At 38.9% G+C, this 18,209-nt stretch overlaps 1 protein-coding gene and 2 non-coding genes across 3 annotated transcripts; 1 reads left to right on the top strand and 2 right to left on the bottom strand.

The window, feature by feature from the left end:
* Positions 1 to 9,256: 9,256 nt before the first annotated feature.
* LOC138884440 (small nucleolar RNA R71) lies at positions 9,257 to 9,362 on the bottom strand. Its single transcript, XR_011404634.1, has one exon. It is a non-coding gene; the product is annotated as a small nucleolar RNA R71 (small nucleolar RNA).
* Positions 9,363 to 9,609: 247 nt separating this feature from the next.
* LOC138882979 (uncharacterized) lies at positions 9,610 to 13,719 on the top strand. Its single transcript, XM_070163630.1, has 5 exons — positions 9,610 to 9,802; positions 10,041 to 10,109; positions 11,154 to 11,415; positions 11,518 to 11,719; positions 13,000 to 13,719. The coding sequence occupies exons 1-5, from the start codon at positions 9,610 to 9,612 to the stop codon at positions 13,717 to 13,719; spliced, it is 1,446 nt and encodes a 481-aa protein (XP_070019731.1).
* A 3,823-nt stretch (positions 13,720 to 17,542) lies between these two features.
* On the bottom strand, positions 17,543 to 17,629 carry TRNAS-UGA (transfer RNA serine (anticodon UGA)). Its single transcript has one exon. It is a non-coding gene; the product is annotated as a tRNA-Ser (tRNA).
* Between the last annotated feature and the right edge of the window lie 580 nt (positions 17,630 to 18,209).

The raw sequence follows: 18,209 nt of genomic DNA, 5'->3' as shown, positions 1-18,209 counted from the left end.
GTCGAGTGAGGACTTGATCTAACTCGAAATAAGGTGGCCCTTAGGCTTTATGATCGAGTGAGGACTTGCTCGAACTCGAAATAAGGTGACCCTTGGGCTCGATAGATAGTCCCCGAGTGAGAATTTTCTCAAACTCGGGTTAAGATAGCCCTCGGACTTTGTAGTCGAGTGATAATGATTTCTCGAACTCGAAGTAAAAATAGCCCTTAGGCCTTCATATTTTTGCTTTCTTTTGTGTCTTTTTTGAGGCCATTTTATTACGAGTTTTGGACGTCTCCGAGCCGCGTTACATTGGCCGTAGACTTTTGGTTCGGGTGTAGCCCAGTGAGCTTGCTTCCCCGAGTTATCCAGGCATGCCTAAGATAACAGTCCCCGAGTGGGAATGGCCGCGATTTTTAAAATTCAAGGGTTTCCTAAAAGGTCTTACGCCCTCGACGCTCGATAGTATGATATGTTCGAGTATTATTTTTCGGACGATAGTCCCCAAGTGTAGGGGTGAATATCCTAACTCTGCTTATGATCGACCCTTAAGCTCATTCCCATAATAGATTGAAATCATGGAATTGTAAAGTAGAAAAACTTTTTCTAAGACATAAGATAATTGCAAGGAAAAATACTTCTCTTTATTCTTGAGAAAAATGATTACATGTACGTACATGTTTTGAGCCAGGGCTCGAAAAACCTATGAGGGCACGGTTCATTGAACCATTTGGCCCTATCAAGACCCCGTCATTATGAAGTAATTTCCTCGCAACAAAGTTGACATCCAAAGGCAATGCCCCTAGTATTTGAGGTTTATTGTAGGGAACCTCGGATACTGTTAAATGATGTCCTTAACACCGATTCATGGCCGGCCTCCGATTCTAAGTTAGCACGATTCGATGTTGCCTCATTAAAAACCTTGCCGAAAAACACAATTGGGACAAAAACGGTTCAAGGAAGAAAGAGTGCAACACGTGCCTTAAGATCCAAAGCTTCGTGTTACTCATTGTCGATAACTTGCAAGTGTTAGTCGAAAAATAGAAAGAATTGAAATGGGGTCGTACCTTCATTTGGATTTTGGAGGTTTAATGTGACCTTCCTTAGTACTAGGTCCCTGTGAACTTTGACCTTGATCATTTCTCCTCTCATTCCGTGTAGAATTTTGCCCAAACCTGCTGTATCTACGGTCCCCATTATACGGTTGATATCGATCTCTTTCTGACCTCAGTTCTCGGTCGATATCTCTCTTGATTCTATCCGCGGGCCAGTTAGGATGAACGAACCCAGAAGGAGTCTCCAGTTGATCATCGTCGACCCTGATCTTTGACGGATATCGATTATGTACATCGGCCCAAGTGACAAATGGATACTCAATCAAATTTTACTTCAATTGCTGTGAAGCTATGGAACTCCGAATGTTGAGACCTTGAGTGAAAGCTTGAACATACCAATCGTCGGTGACTGGTTACAAATTCACTCTCTCCGTTTGGAACCGAGATACGAACTCCCGAAGCATCTCGTTATCTTTCTGCCTTACCTTGAAAAGGTCTGACTTTCTTATTGCAACCTTAATGGCTCTGGTGTGCGCCTTTACAAAAGAATCTACAAGCATAGCAAACGAATCAATAGAATTGGGCGGTAAATTATGATACCATATCATGACACCCTTTGATAGAGTCTCCCCGAATTCTTTAGCAATACAGATTCAATTTCATCATCTTTAAAGTTATTTCCTTTGATGGAACACGTATACGAGGTGACGTGTTCATTTGGATCAGTCGTCCCGTTATATTTGGGAATCTCGGGCATACGGAAATTTTTGGGGATTGGCTTCGGAGCCGCACTTGGAGGAAAGGTTTTTGCATAAACTTTTTAGAATCTAGTCCTTTCAATATCGTTGGTGCCCTCAGGATTTGGTTGACCCTGGAGTTATAGGTTTCCACCATCTTATCAGTTTCCTAGATCTTCTTTTCTCCTGTCTCGATTCTCTTCGTCAACTATTCGAGCATTTTTAAGAGAGCGGGATTTGTCTCCTATTTTTTCTCATTCGATTTTCTTGAAGTCGATTCGACCCTGTGCACAACTTCTTGGGATGGTTCAATTTCGACCATGCTCAGCGTGTGGTTCTGATTTTGGAGTCGAGCTATTGCTGCCTATTAGGCCTGCAACATTTCGAATATTACCTGCATGCTAATTCCGCTATCTTCACCGCCATGGCATTCTGAGTAGCTGATCGGGTACCCTCTCGAATGCTGCTTTCGGGATCGACGACCACATTTCCGTTGATGGCTACATGCGAACTGACATCGATTAGGTCTGCATCCGAAACTCCATCGAGGCCAGTAGGGGGTGCAACGTTTCCTGGTGCAATGTTCTCATTCTCGCCGCGGTGGCTGAGATCATTGTCAATGTGTTGAGGTGCTGACTGAGAGTTTGACATCTTTTAATCCTGTAATCCAAGACACTTCAAAGAACAAGCGTAAAATAGTGTATGCTACGAAGATTTGTACCAGACAATCACTATTATCCTTAGCCCCACGGTGGGCGCCAAACTGTTTACCCTTAAAATTGGATAACAATTAAACTTATAAGTGGTTTTAAGGATATGTAATTTCAGTTGGCACAAACTGAGAAATATGGGAATTGATGTTAGAAATTAACTATAAAATAAAGCAAACTAGTATAACGAGCATTTATAGCTTTCGAGCTAGATCGCCTTCGAACCAACAGAGTATGCTAAAAAGTATGAACTGAACAATAGAGCTTATGATAGGAAATGCAATGTATTGTTTTGTTATGCATGAATGTCATCATTACAAAATTATTAGAACACTCTTTATATAGTAGAGGAATTCTACTTATGGTACAACTCTAAATACAAAAGGAAATCTCATGATTGGCTAAATGTCCGGTCTCGACTCGATACGTGACGAGATTTTTGCCATGTTCCTTGCATATCTCGACCTTCTATTATTTGGCGTGGTTTGCTTTCCCCGATCTTGTCTGATCTCTTCTACTCGGCTCCTATCTTAGATAGCTTCGATCTTACTCGATCTCCTAGTCTCGGGAGATCTAACTTTGCGCTGTGATTCGATATGACATAGGGTCGAACCTTGGCCTACTTCGTTCCAGGTCATGCCCGATTTTAACCGTATATAATAGTATTAATCTGAAGCGAGTAGATTGAATTGGAAACTATGTTAATCCATTAGAAAGCTTAGAAGCTTTGAATTCGAAAATCAAAATTTGTAAAATTACTTTTTGTTTGGAGTGGGTATTGTTGCAAATGATTCGGAATATCCTTTGGAGTTTATATCTCAATTTTGAGATAACTTGATGAAGATTCAGGTGGTTTTGATTGAAATTTTAGATTAAAACCCGAAAAAGAAGATATAAACAAATTGTATATATATTGTATGTAGTGTAGAAATAGTATGCAAAATATCTACAACTTACATAATTGTATATAAGTTGCATAAATTGTATGTATACCGTAGTTTTTGACTGGATTTTATATAAAAAATGTGTATTTAAGTTGTAGGTAAATTGTGGATTTGTATATATTATAAAAAAAATTTAGTTACTTTCCGTAAATATGAAAACTTAGACTAAACCGGGTTAATAAGTTTAAAATCTTGTATATATGTACATACATACATACATATATATATATATATATATATATATATATATATATATACATATATATATATATATATGAGTTCGTTGGAGTTTATATCTGAATTCTGAGACAACTTGATGAAGATTCAGGTGGTTTTGATTGAAATTTTAGATTAAAACTCAAAAAAGAAGATATAAACAAATTGTATATATATATATATATATATATATATATATATATATTGTATGTGAAGTGTATAAACTGTATACAAAATATCTACAACTTACATAATTGTATATAAGTTGCATAAATTGTATGTAAATCGTGGTTTTTGACTGGATTCTGTATAAAAATGTGTATTTAAGTTGTAGATAAATTGTGGATTTGTATATATTATAAAAAATTTAGTTACTTTCCGTAAATATGAAAACTTAGACTAAACCGGGTTAATAAGTTTATATACGCGTATATATACATATATATATATATATATATATATATATATATATATATGACAAAATTGTTATTGATTCGGAAATTAATTCGTTCGATTTCCTTAATGGTTTTACCCCAGAAAATCTATTAAATTTATATTTTTACCCATATAAACCCGGGTAAGAGATAACAAAATAGAACGTTAAGAATGAAACAGTTACTAGTCATTCGAAATCCTATGTGGCGAACAAGGGCCCGAAAAACCAAAAGTTGTCCATATCTTTTGCAATTTCAGAAAAAGAAAAACAATCCAAATTGATAACAATCCCCAAAAACTTTCAAAAACCCAATTAGTAGGCCTGATAAGCGGCCCAAATTGATAAACAAACCTATAAAATCAATCGTAATCAAAAGTAAAAACGTTCAATATCTCAGTTAACGGTTTAACATCAAACTGATAATTTTAAAATCGAATCGAACAGATCGATATGCATTCCTAGCCGTAGAGGCGTATGTTGAAGCTTTTCACTTTATTGTCCATTTTGAGCTTTTGCGATCATCTTTAGAGCTCTTATGATATGACCATTGACCACTTGGTAAACATGGCTGAGGTCAATTTGGATAACAAATTAAGCTATTTGGCCGATGTTTTTACTATGAAAATTTGTTCTCTTTTCAACAAGGTGTTCTATTTTTTAAGTTTCGGAATTTAATCATAATGTTCTTGTTTGTTGATAATAAGATTTCTTTTCTTTTATTCGGTTGCTTATATCGTGTCGTCTTCTTTTTTTCTAATACATATTGAAGTTACTCCTTACGTTTCATTTACGTGGTAGCGTACCTGACTGTCGGAGCGTAAGGAAAACAAAATAAAATTTTTGGAACTTATAACTTTAAATACTACATAGCATTAGTTTTTGTAGATATAAAAGCATGACAGTAAGCCTGATTGTGAAGTGAGCTTTTTCGGAAGTAAGAACAAGAACAAACACAGTCTATATAATTGAAAGAATGTTAATAAAATAAAAGTAAGTTTAGCCCTTTTTGCATATAGATATTTCGTGTGTACAATGAGCAAATTCTTCTATTTATAGCTAAATTTCGGAAGACAAGATCCCCAAATCCAGCTCTTCTTTAATATGAATAAAGACCCCTCTTGATGGCTGCATAACGGGCGAGTATAAATGTAAAGATTCTTTGTAACAGCCGCTCGTTGAATGCTGCCTTCTCCAACCGATATCTTCCTTTCAAACTTTCGTCCCTAGTTCCAGCGTCTCCGAAACTCACACAATACTGGTCACATGCATGCTCGTAACCGGTGCCAACTATTTTCTGACTCATATCCTACACGTCTTTACTGCCACGTGTAAACTCAACTAGCATCCACCTGTCATTAATCAATTTTATCCGTACAACATTGAGCATTAGTTTACCAGCACATTAATCACCTACTTTGATATGTTAGATGACTAGCATTAATATATACTCCATCCGTCTCAATTTGTCTGATGTATTTCAGATTTTCAGAGACAATCGAGTTTCTTTTTTACCAAAATTTTTTCATAATTTTTTAAATATTTAATTTCTTAATTACTGTGACTTATAATATTTTTAATGTAGTTTTCACATATATAAATTTATTTCAACCAAATTAAAAAGTTTATATCCGAAATCACGGTCAGAAATGAGAAATTTGAATTTATGTCTTGCGTCAACTTCGATAATTACCAAGTTCACATATGCAGGAATTGACAAATCCTTTTGAATAACAATGTGTATTTTTCAATATTGGTCCGTTATTAACTTTCCATACTAGCTACTATTATTATAGCTAATTTAAGACATGTCGTTTGATAAAATGTAGGTTTCTAAATGCAGTTCAGAGGTAGCTATCTATCTTATATATATACATCCATCACATTGACATTATTATTGAACTTCTAAAAGTCTCTCTGTCTGTATTATGGACTATACTAATGGATTCTCAGTTGTGGCATAACTAGGTTAAACTATGTCTTAGAAGTCTAAACTTTCTGAGTGCCTGTTTGGATTGGCTTATTTTAAGGGCTTTTGAGCCAAAATAACTTTTAAGTCATTTTGTAGTGTTTGGATAGAGTAAAAAAGTACTTTTAAGCCCTTGTTTTTTAGCTAAAATGACAAAAACAAGACAAAAGCCAAAAGCTAGAATTTCTAACTTATGGCTTAAAAGCCACTTAAAATAAGCTCATCCAAACGGGCTCTGAGTTAAAACTTAGGCACTCATATTTGTACTTTGAACGGTTCAGGATCTGTACAGACCATGTAGGAAGAGTTTGAAAATGTATGACGACCTTTTGTAGATCAACATTAATGGGTTTACAGGTTCCATGTAACTCGGTGTTTTCACGTCGAATCATACATTTATGTATGCACCTCGAAAGTATATAAATAAAGATAAAGTTAAATATACATGATTTTAGAATCTAGTACTTTCTCAACTTAGAGCCCATGATGTTTAAATTTTGAATCCGTCACTAGTTTTTGATTAAGCTAGCAAAGATCTGCAGAATCATTTTCAAGATTCATCCACATAAAAAGAAGAAGTAAGATCAATCCTTGAGGCCATGCACCTGTCGAAGCTCTTGTCTGAATCTAGTGGATCAGTAGTCATGAATATCTGATTTTGACCATTGTAGACAATTCGAAACAAGTAATTTGCTTGAGAACATGGGTGGGGTGGCCAAATTGTCGACTTAAGCTAAGGACCACAAGCAACCCTCAAGAAAGCTTGTTCAGTTTATCCTCATGAAGATATCATGTGACATTGTTTCTTTCCCATCATATCCGTAGACTTTCCTCCAAAAATATCGTCATTGTCGTTGTGGTTATTGGTATTCTTATTTATTTCTGGCTGATTGAGATATCAATGTTTACCCAAAAAAAAAAAATGGTACAGCTGAATTAGTAATGTAATTTATCGACACGCAAATTAAGTTAATTTGACTAATAAGATAACTAAAGATAAAGGAAATAAAGTAAAAACAATTAATGAAAGAACAAGTCGTGGCCGGAAGGAATCTCTCTATGAGGATGACTCACGTTGAATACTCAGTGTAATAATCGGACCAATCGTTTTGAGTATTGTAGCCTCGTTTCCCCGTTTATTGCTTATTGTATGTTCATTTATGGTATGTGACTTGCCGGAGCGGTTGGTTTGTTCCGGGGATGTGATAGTAGGCTATAACTATGTATTCTGGCCACTATTTGCACTCTAAATTGGCTGCACTTTACTGATGTTTGAGTGTTAAATGGTAGTAAATTGCTCTGATTGAGTATTATATGCTTCGCAAGAGCAATTCTGGGCTACAATAACGTTAAAGCGTGTTTTGAGCTAATATGGAGCATTGAAGGCCAAGTAAAAACTTATGGAGTAAATTGGGAGTTCGTTAGCGGATCGAATGAGATTAGCGCACTTAAAAAGAAGAACAAAGAAGAGTGCAAAAATTTACCCAGGTGCACGGCCGCGCACTGACCACGCACGTCAGGCAGAAACTGGCCAAAGTGCGCGACCAGATGCACGGTCACCTGCCCAGGTGTGCGGCCGCGCACGTCGTTCCAAGAAAAATTATTCCATGACTAAAATTGTAATTCTAGCTGCGACTTTCCTTGACCTATATGAAGCCTAGCTCGCCCAAAAAGAGGGTATTCAAGTTTTGAGAAGAATTTTGAAGGCAAGAACAGGCAAGGAGCAAAATGGAAGATTCGGAAACGAGTTTTTATCTTTCTTCCTCCCCTTTTTATCATTGATGATGAATTCTTATGTTGTGATTGTGAAAACAATTATGAGTAGCTAAACTCCAAATCTAGAGTTTTGATAGAACCTATTGGAGGATAATTTTCTTATTACGTTAATATAGATTTGTCGTAGTATTTTCTCCCTTTGTTCAACTATATTATTATTGATGTTGATTGAAGGGCCCTCAATCGACTGTACCTATTTAGTGTGCATTACTCGGGAGAAAGTGCATATTTAGGTAGTTTTTGAACAACATCACTCCTAATGTATATGAGGGATCAATACGGAGGGTTTAAAGGTGGGATTAGGGATAGCGAAACCTTAGTGCGATCCGAGTGAGCTGTACTTAATTTCAGCTAGCGTAATTCCGGAGAATACGTCTAGTAAATTGTGGTAGTTACTCAGAAGAGATTTAATACACAAAGAGTGCTCATGATCGATAGAGAAGACTTAGGCAAATTTATAGAAAACGTAGCAGAAACGATTCCGACAATAGGGGAAATCATAACCTTAGATCATTCCAATTCTTGTCTACAACTCGTTCGTAGTTAGTTATTATTTATTGCATTTTCATTACATAATATTTAGTTAGTAAATATTCAATTTGTTACTTAAATATTTCTGAAGATAAATTACGTGAATTTGTTTGAGTCTAGTAGATGTGTTTAATAGGTTAATTCTTTGTGGGATTCGACTCCGGACTTGTAAACCAGATTATATTTGTAACGACTGCTTAGCTCTTTTTATAAGGCATAGATGGGCGTGATCAAATTTTGACTACACTAAAATTCTTAGTGTAGTCAATTTTCTTCAATTTAAACTAAATACATTGAAATTCTAACGTTTGTAGTCTTGAATGTTACAGGTGCATTCCTAGAAACTCCTCAAGAACTGGTGAATTGTTCGAAGCATTATCAGATCCTGAGAAAGTTTTCAAGGGCACTAAATCGTGCAAACAAGAAGGGCAAACAGCAACAGAACAAATCGAACCAGACATGGGAAACGAAGTAGGAAATCTAAACAAAAGAAACAATGTGAATGACCCGAACAATTAGGGTGTGGTGCCTCTTGTGCCAGAAACAGCATTACATGATTGTACACAACCCACCGCCGACAACCTGGCAACCGCAATTTCAGTCCCTCAAATACAAGCAGAATCATTTCAAATCACAAACAACATGCTACATTTATTACAGAACAAGGGACTGTTCTCAAGGTCATACATTGAAGATCTTCAGCAGCATCTGAAGAATTTTTTGTCGATATGTGTCACGCAAAAGCAACCTAATGTGACACCAAAAGCAATAAAGTTGTTGTTTCCATTCTCGGTGATAGGAGAGGCTCAGACTTGGCTTAATTCACTCCCCATAAACTCCATCACTACTTGAGAGGAATTAGTCAAGCAATTTGTGAACAAGTTCTACCCACCCAATAAAACTGCTAAACAAACTGATGAGATATTGAGCTTCAGGTAGAAACCAACAGAAACAATACAAAAACATGGGAGAGGTTCAAGGGTATGCTGGTTAAGTGTCCACATCATGGCATTGTAGAGCAGATGTTAGGGCAAAGGTTTTACATGGGATTGGCAGATAGCTTAAAGGACAATGTTGATACTTCAGCAGATGGAGCATTTTTGAGCAAAACATTCAGAGAATGCAAGATCCTACTTGATAAGATGCCCCAAAACTCAGGATGGATGACAAGAGACTCTACAATTACTCATGTAGTTTATTCAGTGGCTTTGGACCCAAACAACTCCATAGCTAAAAGTATGGCCACTCTAATGACGTAAATGAGTATTCTCACCAAAAAGATCAATGAATCAAGCCAGAAGCAGCAAGTACACATAATAGATGCAACTAATGGGGGCTTATGTACACCATGCATTAACCAACCATATATTTTCTCGTGTAGTGCGGAAGGTGACAACCAGCAATATCAGAAAGATATGAACTATGTGGCAAACTATGAGGGACAGAGGCAAGGTGGTTAGAATTGGGGACAATAGAATCAACAATATAGACCAGCAGCACAACAACAGTACAATAACAACAACAATCCTGGAGCTATGTGACCACAGGGTCAAGTGGTTCTTTACTAAAGGCAAAAGGGTTACAACCAGCAAAATCAACAGCTGGATTATCAATAATCTCAACAACAACAAATTATGAGACAAGATGATGGGTTTGCTGAACTTAAGGGAATGCTGAATAACAAAAACAGAATGTTGCAACAATGTGTCCACTGGAAAAATGCAAGAGAGAGTAGACTCATATGAATCAGCGATAAAAGGTATTGAGATTCAATTAGGATAGATTTCGATGGCTCTAAATAATTGTTCCCATGGGACATTACCTGCAGAAACACAAATCAATCCAAAAGAGCAGGGCCCGAAATAGCTTATGGTAGTGAGTCTACAAAATGGTAGAGACCTAGATCTAGAGCAAGAAATTGCCCGTGAAAGCTGACCTACTAATACACTTGTGCCAGTAACCATTGAGATAGATGATTCAACAGGATTAACAGAGAACAGTACAACATGCGCAAGAGAGCACAAGCAAAGAAAAAGAGGTTGTGAAAGAAACTGAGGTAGCACAAGAAATGACAGTAGAAATAGTGCCTGAGCAAGATAAAACTCAAATCACATGGAAAAAGAGACCTCCAGCACCTTTTCCCCAGAGATTGGACGAATATAAAAAAGATGAGCAGTATAAGAAATTCTTGGATACTTTGAAGCAAATTTAGATGAACATTCTATTGATTGGCGCCTTAAAGGAAATGCCTGGTAATGCAAAAATGATAAAGGATTTGATGTCTCGTAAGTTCGACTTTCAAGACTTGGCCACGGTTACACTGACTCAGACATGTAGTCTGTTATGACAAGACCCATAGTTGAGAAGATGTCTGCCCCAGGGAGTTTCACAATCCCATGCACAATAGGAAACTATGCATTTGCTAAGGCAATTTGTGATTTGGGGGCAAACATAAACTTGATGCCTCTGGCTATCTACAAAAGGTTAGGCATTAGAAGAGCTAGACCCACATCCATGTTACTATAGATGGCCGACCGGACAGTGAAGAGGCCCTCTGGTATCCTTGATGATGTATTAGTACATGTTGGAAAGTTTGTGTTCCCAGCAAATTTTGTCATTCTTGATTGTCGGGTTGACCAAGAGATTCCCATAATTTTGGGAAGGCCATTCTTGTCCACTGGGATAACTTTAATTGATTGTGAAACTGGAGAGCTAAAAATGAGACAAAATGATTAAGAGATAACATTCAATGTGCAGAAATCTATGCGCCAACCAAGTTAATTTGCTAATTACTCTCTAATAGATGTTGTGGATGTGATTTTGGAGGAAGAAGATGGGACCTTGAATGCTAAAGACCTGCTAGCAGCCTATCTCATGGACTTAGATGAAGCAAATAGAGAGGACATGTCGGAGTGGGTACTGGATCTTGAAGACCAAAGGTTTTGGAAAAGGGAGCTCGAATTTGAGCCTTTTCACTTAGAAGAAAGGAACCCCCTCTCCCCAGCTAAGCCATCGATAGAAGAGCCACCAAAGTTGGAACTGAAGCCACTACCACCTCATCTCAGGTATGCTTTCTTGGGACCTAACTCAACTTCACCTATTATTATCACATCTAGTTTGTTAGATGTGCAGGCAGAATAACTTTTGCAGGTATTGATGGAGTGCAGGACTGCAATTAGTTGGACCATTGCAGATATTAAGGGTATCAGCCCGACATTTTGTATGCATAAGATTTTATTGGGAGAGGAGCACAAACCTTCCAGAGAACATCAAAGAAGGCTGAACCCCAACATGAAAGAAGTTGTGAAGAAAGAAGTGATCAAGTGGTTAGATGCGGGAATCATCTTCTCCATCTCTGACCGTAATTGGGTTAGCCCAGTTCAGTGTGTTCCAAAGAAGGGCGGTATGACTGTAGTGCAAAATGAGAATAATGAGTTGATCTTAACACGGACCGTCACAGATTGGAGAATCTGTATGGATTACAGAAAGTTGAGAAAAGCTACCCGAAAAGACCATTTCCCACTGCCATTCATTGATCAGATGCTAGGTAGATAGGTAGGGAGGTCCCACTTCTGCTTTCTGGATGGATACTCGGGGTATAATCAGATCTCTATTACCCTGGAAGATAGAGAAAATGTCGTTCACCTGCCCTTATGGCATCTATGCCTTTCGAAGAATGCCGTTTGGCCTATGCAACGCACCTGCTACATTCCAAAGGTGCATGATGGCCATCTTCATAGATATGGTAGATGAAATAATGGAGGTCTTCATGGATGACTTCTAGTGGAGGGGAACTTATTCGATGATTGCCTTATGAACTTGAGAAGAGTATTGAAGAGGTGTATCGAGACTAATCTGGTACTCAACTGGGAAAAGTGTCATTTCATGGCGCAGGAAGGTATAGTCTTGGGGCACCTAGTGTCGAGTAAAGGCATTGAGGTAGACTGTGCAAAGGTTGATGTGATAGAAAAGCTTCCACCACCCACTTTCGTCAAGGCAATAAGAAGTTTCCTGGGACACGCCGGTTTCTATAGGAGATTTATAAAAGATTTTCCAAAATTGCTAACCCGTTGTTTAAATTGCTTGAAAAAAATCACCCATTTATGTTTTTTGATAATAGTGTTGGGTACTGAGGACCAGGATGGCCGAATATCAAAACCTAAATGTGCTAGGGGTTGATCATCGAAGCCTAGGAAATAACGATAAAGGATTTTAAGCGCTGATTTAGCTAAGAGCCACCTTCATAGTCCATTCATTAGGGTTGTCACCTTCTACCTAGAAAAGTATCCACCGTTTTCTTTATCTGTTAAGCCTCACAGCTATGGGACTTCCTAAAAAAATTGCAATCGCAGTTTATCAACAATTCATAAGACTAACGAGATATTCAACTTAGCTCTCAAAGGTAATCCACTTGGCCCTTTCCCAACCTATACAAGGAAAGCGGAAGATAACGAAAGGGAGACAAGGTCCTAACTAAATAGAACACAAACTCCCATTCCATTTATCATATCATTCGAGTCGATCCGATTCATTATTATCTATAGATAACACAAGAGAGAACTTATGACCTCACGGATAGAGAGGGATTCAAACCCTCGGTATTTCTATAAATACTTCATTTTTCAAGACCAACTCTTTCAACCGCTCAGACATCCATCCCTGGCGGGCGAAACTGCAGGGTAACTTTTGAGGAATTGAAGAAAAGGCTGGTGACAACACCTATCATAGTTGCACCTGACTGGGAGCAACCATTTGACCTGATGCATGACACAAGCGACTATGCGGTGGAAGCAGTTCTTGGGCAGCGGAAAGATAAAGTCATGCATCTAATTTACTATGCAAGCAGAACTATGAGTGGTGCCCAACTAAATTACACAGTGACCGAGAAGGAGATGCTAGCAGTGGTGTTCACATTTGACAAATTCAGGTCATACCTGATAGGATCAAAGGTAATTGTTTATACTGACCATGATGCTTTCAGGTACCTAATTGAGAAGAAAGAGTCAAAGCCACACCTGATTCAAAGGGTGTTACTGCTGCAAGAATTTGACTTAGAAATCCATGACCGAAAAGGAATGGAGAACCAAGTGGCTGATCACTTATCGAGGCTTGAAGGAGCCGAGAAGAAGGTTAAGGTGGAAGAGATTGTGGAGACTTTCCCGGATGAACAACTTTTAGCCACGAGTCTTGAGGTAGCGCCATGGTATGCAGACCTTGCAAGCTACCTGGCGAGCAGTATTATTCCCTATGACCTTTCCTCTGTTCTAAAGAAAAAGTTCTTTCATAATTGTCGCATGTATTATTGGGATAAGCCTTATCAGTTTAGGATTTGTGTTGATAATATGATCCGGAGATGTATCCCGAGATAGACCAATCTTCTATTTACATGTGTGTCATGCGTCACCATATGGTGGCCATTTCAGAGGAGTAAAGACAACGGCAAAAGTGTTGGATTCGGGCTTCTACTGGCCGATATTATTGAAAGATGCACACTTATGGGTGAAGGGTTGTGATGAATGCCAACGAACTAAGAATATTTCCCATGACATGAGATGCCTATGAACCCAATTCAACAAGTTGAAGTGTTGGATGTATGGGGAATCGACTTCTTGGGGCCTTTCTTCAGCTCATATGGCAACAAGTATCTACTCATAGTTGTGGACTACGTGTCAAAATGGGTGGAGGCTGTAGCACTCCCTACAAATGATGCAAAAGGGGTAATTGGTTTTTTGAGAAAAAAATATATTCACCCGATTTGGCACTCCAAGGGCAATAATCAGTGACAGAGGCACTCACTTCTGTAATCGAGCCTTCGCAAAGTTGTTAGAAAAGTATGATGTACGCCACAAGGATTCCACCCCATATCATCCACAATTGAGTGGTCAAGTGGAAGTTTTGAATAGAGAGATAAAGAGCCATTTGACAAAGACTGTGAATGCTAAAGAATGGATTGGGCGAGAAAGTTAGACGATGCACTCCGGGCCTATTGTACCGCATTCAAAACTTTGATTCACATGTCGCAGTATAAATTGGTGTTTGGAAAGACGTGTCACTTACCAGTGGAGTTGAAACATAGAGCTTTGTGTGTATTGAGGCAGCTGAATCTCGATATAGAAGTTGCGGGTACAAATAGAGTCATAGAGTTGCTCGAGCTTGATGAGTTTTGCTACCATGCTTTTGAGAGCACAAGACTATACAAGGAGAGAATGAAGATGATGCATGACAAAAATATTCTTGAGCGGAGTTTTACACTCGGAGATATGGTATTGCTATACAATTCAAGATTGAGGTTATTTTCGGAAAAATTAAAGTCAAGATGGTTAGGACCATTTCGTGTGGTAGAGATTCACCCCACTACTGCCGTAGAGATTGTTGTAGAAAATGACTCTCGCACGTTCAAAGTTAATGGGAGCAAGTTAAAACATTATTTTGGCATGGATGACACGAATGTAGTGTCGGTGACTAACTTGCTCGAGCCACCAATGTTGAACAAGCCTTAAGTGCGATGACATGCATCATGCCACGACGTTAAACTAGGCGCTTCATGGGAGGCAACCCATTTTAATATTGTATTTAAAAAAATCAACGTGCGTGACTGTGCATTTTTAGAATTTTCTGCCATAGATGTGCTGCCGCACATTGACCGCGCACTAACTCTGCACTAGGCGACGTTTGTAGGGTGTTTAATTAGTTATTTTATTTTGTTTTTTCCCTTCGTCATTTTTTTAAAACAATAGCCCGACCCCCTTCTAACCTAATAATCCTGATCTCCCCCTATCTCTTAACCTAAAAATAAAAAAACCCCTCCCTTCTTCCCTACCAAGTTCGAACCACCCTTCCCAAACGCCCCCACCTTTAAAAATCCAACCCCACCCACTCTCTCATCTTCTCTCGTGTGATTTATGTGTTCTTCTCCCCAACCCACATCCTCACAATTCCACCAGGTAAGTGCCCTTGTTTGATTTCTTTGTTTGCTTAAGTTTTTTGTTTTTAATTTCTGTGCTTTATTTTTTTTCTTGTATTGTAGTAGATTTCCTCTTGTATTGTATTCTAGTTACACTTGTTTGTATGTCAGGATAATAGTCAAATTTCATCAGGATGGGTTAGGTTGACATTGGTATATCTGTGGTTGAATTGGGGTTACCAAATTATTGTTTGTGAGTTCAGAATAATTGTGCACTTTAGGTGTTTGTATAAATGGCACAATGAGTTTGAGAATGTAATTTTATGACAAAGTGTGATGGTGAAGTCTAAGTAACTGCTCTTGGTTCACATATCCTGCTTTCACTGATGGTGGTATTTATTTCAGCTAGTATGATGCCATCCATGAAACGAAGAACCACAAGTGCCTCCTCTAGTGGTCACGCTGGATCATCCCGGCCGCGAGCTTCAGCTAATGTTCGCCAGTATGATAGTACCAAGTTCGTATACAATGCTGCTCAGGAATGTTTTGGTCATAAGGCCTCCAAGAAACCCATACCAGAGAGGAGAATTGATATGAGGTCCCTCTAGAATGACTGTCCCAGTATGTATCACGAATTGGTCAGGCACAGGCTAGATATCTTGTTTGAAGAACTGAACGAAGCCAATTTAATGATTGTGCGGGTGTTTTATGCAAACTGCCTGGAACATGTGAACCATGTCTGAACGGTGTGAAAAAAGAGTGTGGATGCCTCCATAAAGGTCATTCGGAGGGCTTACTGAATGCCAGCGTTTGGGGAAGATCCTGAATCGGAGGACTACTATGACACCTATGATAGAGTAATAACCTCGTGGAATTTGTTCTTTCGAAAAATATCTTTGCCCAACAAGAAAGTAGTGTGGATTACGCCGGGGTGGAAGTTTCATTCAGCATCGCTTACCTTTGAAGGGAAGTGTTGGATCTACGTCATCAATAGCTGCCTACTGCCCTGTTCTAATACCACTGAGGCGAATGGTCCCCGGGCTGCACTGATCTGGTGTTTTATCAATGTCCATGATTTTGATGTGTCTAAGGTTATTCATGATGAAATGTTCATTCATTTTACGGTGCAAAGGTATGGTTTCTTCTTTCCTTCCTTAATCACTAAATTGTGTCGTGCAACACGTGTACTAAAAAAAGGAATTGGATAGGAAAGTAAAAAAAAGAACAGAAGTTCCGAGTTGATAAAGTGGTAATGGGGAAGGATCCTGTTGCACCTGTTGAGGCAAATAGCGATGAGTCTGATGCTCTAGAAGAGGGTAAAGAAGGTCAAGTTGCAGCTGTAGCTGCTTCACCACTGCACATGCAGGTTGTTGCGAGAACCTCAGTTGTCAGATGGGACACGAGAATGACAAACTTAGAGCAGGAAATGGCAGGGATGCGTACTTTTGTCACGGACTTGGGAGCTCGAGTGGATGCCCTTGCTATCCAAAATGCCAAATCTGAGAGGAAGGTACTGGCATGGCTGCGTGCGCTTGGCTGAGCTTGCCATCTCGATCCCGGCACTGTCTCCGACCAGAACTGACTTTATAAGGGAAGTCTCTTTTACCTTATATTTTTCTTTGTGTGATATGGGGACATGCCACCATTTAAAGTTTGGTGGCCGAATATCAAAACCTAAATGTGCTAGGGGTTGATCATCAAAGCCTAGGAAATAATGATAAAGGATTTTGAGCGGTTGAAAGAGTTGGTCTTGAAAACCAAAGTATTTATAGAAATACCGAGGGTTCGAATCCCTCTCCATCCGCGAGATCATAAGTTCTCTCTTGTGTTATCTATAGATAAGAATGAATCGGATCGACTCAACTGATATGATAAATGGAATGGGAGTTTCTGTTCTATTTAGGTAGGACCTTGTCCCCCTTTCGTTATCTTCCGCTCTCCTTGTATGGGTTGGGAAAGGGCCAGGTGGATTACCTTTGAGAGCTAAGTCGAAGATCTCGATGGTCTTATGAGTGGTTGATAAACTGCGATTGCAATCGTTATTTCCTAAAAAAAATTGCAATCGCAGTTTATCAGCCACTCATAAAACCATCGAGATCTTCGACTTAGCTCTCAAAGGTAATCCACCTGGCCCTTTCCCAACCTATACAAGGAGAGCGGAAGATAACAAAAGGGAGACAAGGTCTTACCTAAATAGAACAGAAACCCCCATTCCATTTATCATATCAGTCGAGTCGATCCGATTCATTCTTATCTATAGATAATGCAAGAGAGAACTTATGACCTCGCGGATGGAGAGGGATTCGAACCCCCGGTATTTCTATAAATACTTTGGTTTTCAAGACCAACACTTTCAACCGCTCAGACATCCATCCCTGGCGGGCGAAACTGCAGGGTAGCTTTTGCGAAATTGAAGAAGAGACTGGTGACATCACCTATCATAGTTGCACCTGACTTGGAGCAACCATTTGAGCTGATGCATGACACAAGCGACTATGCGATGGAAGCAGTTCTTGGGCAGCAGAAAAATAAAGTCATGCATCCAATTTACTATGCAAGTAGAACTTTGAGTGGTGCCCAACTAAATTACACAATGACCGAGAAGGAGATGCTAGCAGTGGTGTTCGCATTTGACAAATTCAGGTCATACTTGATAGGATCAAAGGTAATTGTTTATACTGACCATGCTGCTCTCAGGTACCTAATTGAGAAGAAGGAATCAAAGCCACACCTGATTCGATGGGTGCTACTGCTGCAAGAATTTGACTTAGAAATCCATGACCGAAAGGGAACGTAAAACCAAGTGGCTGATCTTTTATCGAGGCTGGAAGAAGCCGAGAAGAAGGTTGAGGTGGAAGAGATTGTGGAGACTTTCCCGGATGAACAACTTTTAGCCACTAGTCTTGAGGTAGCACTATGGTATACAGACATTGCAAGCTACCTGGCGAGCGGTAT

Source organism: Nicotiana sylvestris, chromosome 12 (assembly GCF_000393655.2).
Source record: "Nicotiana sylvestris chromosome 12, ASM39365v2, whole genome shotgun sequence".
Taxonomy (NCBI): Eukaryota; Viridiplantae; Streptophyta; class Magnoliopsida; order Solanales; family Solanaceae; genus Nicotiana; species Nicotiana sylvestris.
Note: the sequence above shows the minus strand (reverse complement) of the source record. Positions and strands in the feature narration are given on the sequence as shown.

Bases quoted from the DNA above. Each gene is read 5' to 3' on its own strand.
- LOC138882979 (XM_070163630.1), top strand. From the start codon at position 9,610: ATGAGTATTCTCACCAAAAAGATCAATGAATCAAGCCAGAAGCAGCAA. The intron at 9,803-10,040 runs GTGGTTAGAATT...TAACAAAAACAG, and splicing joins CTATGAGGGACAGAGGCAAG to AATGTTGCAACAATGTGTCC. The intron at 11,720-12,999 runs GTTAGCCCAGTT...TCAACCGCTCAG, and splicing joins CCATCTCTGACCGTAATTGG to ACATCCATCCCTGGCGGGCG.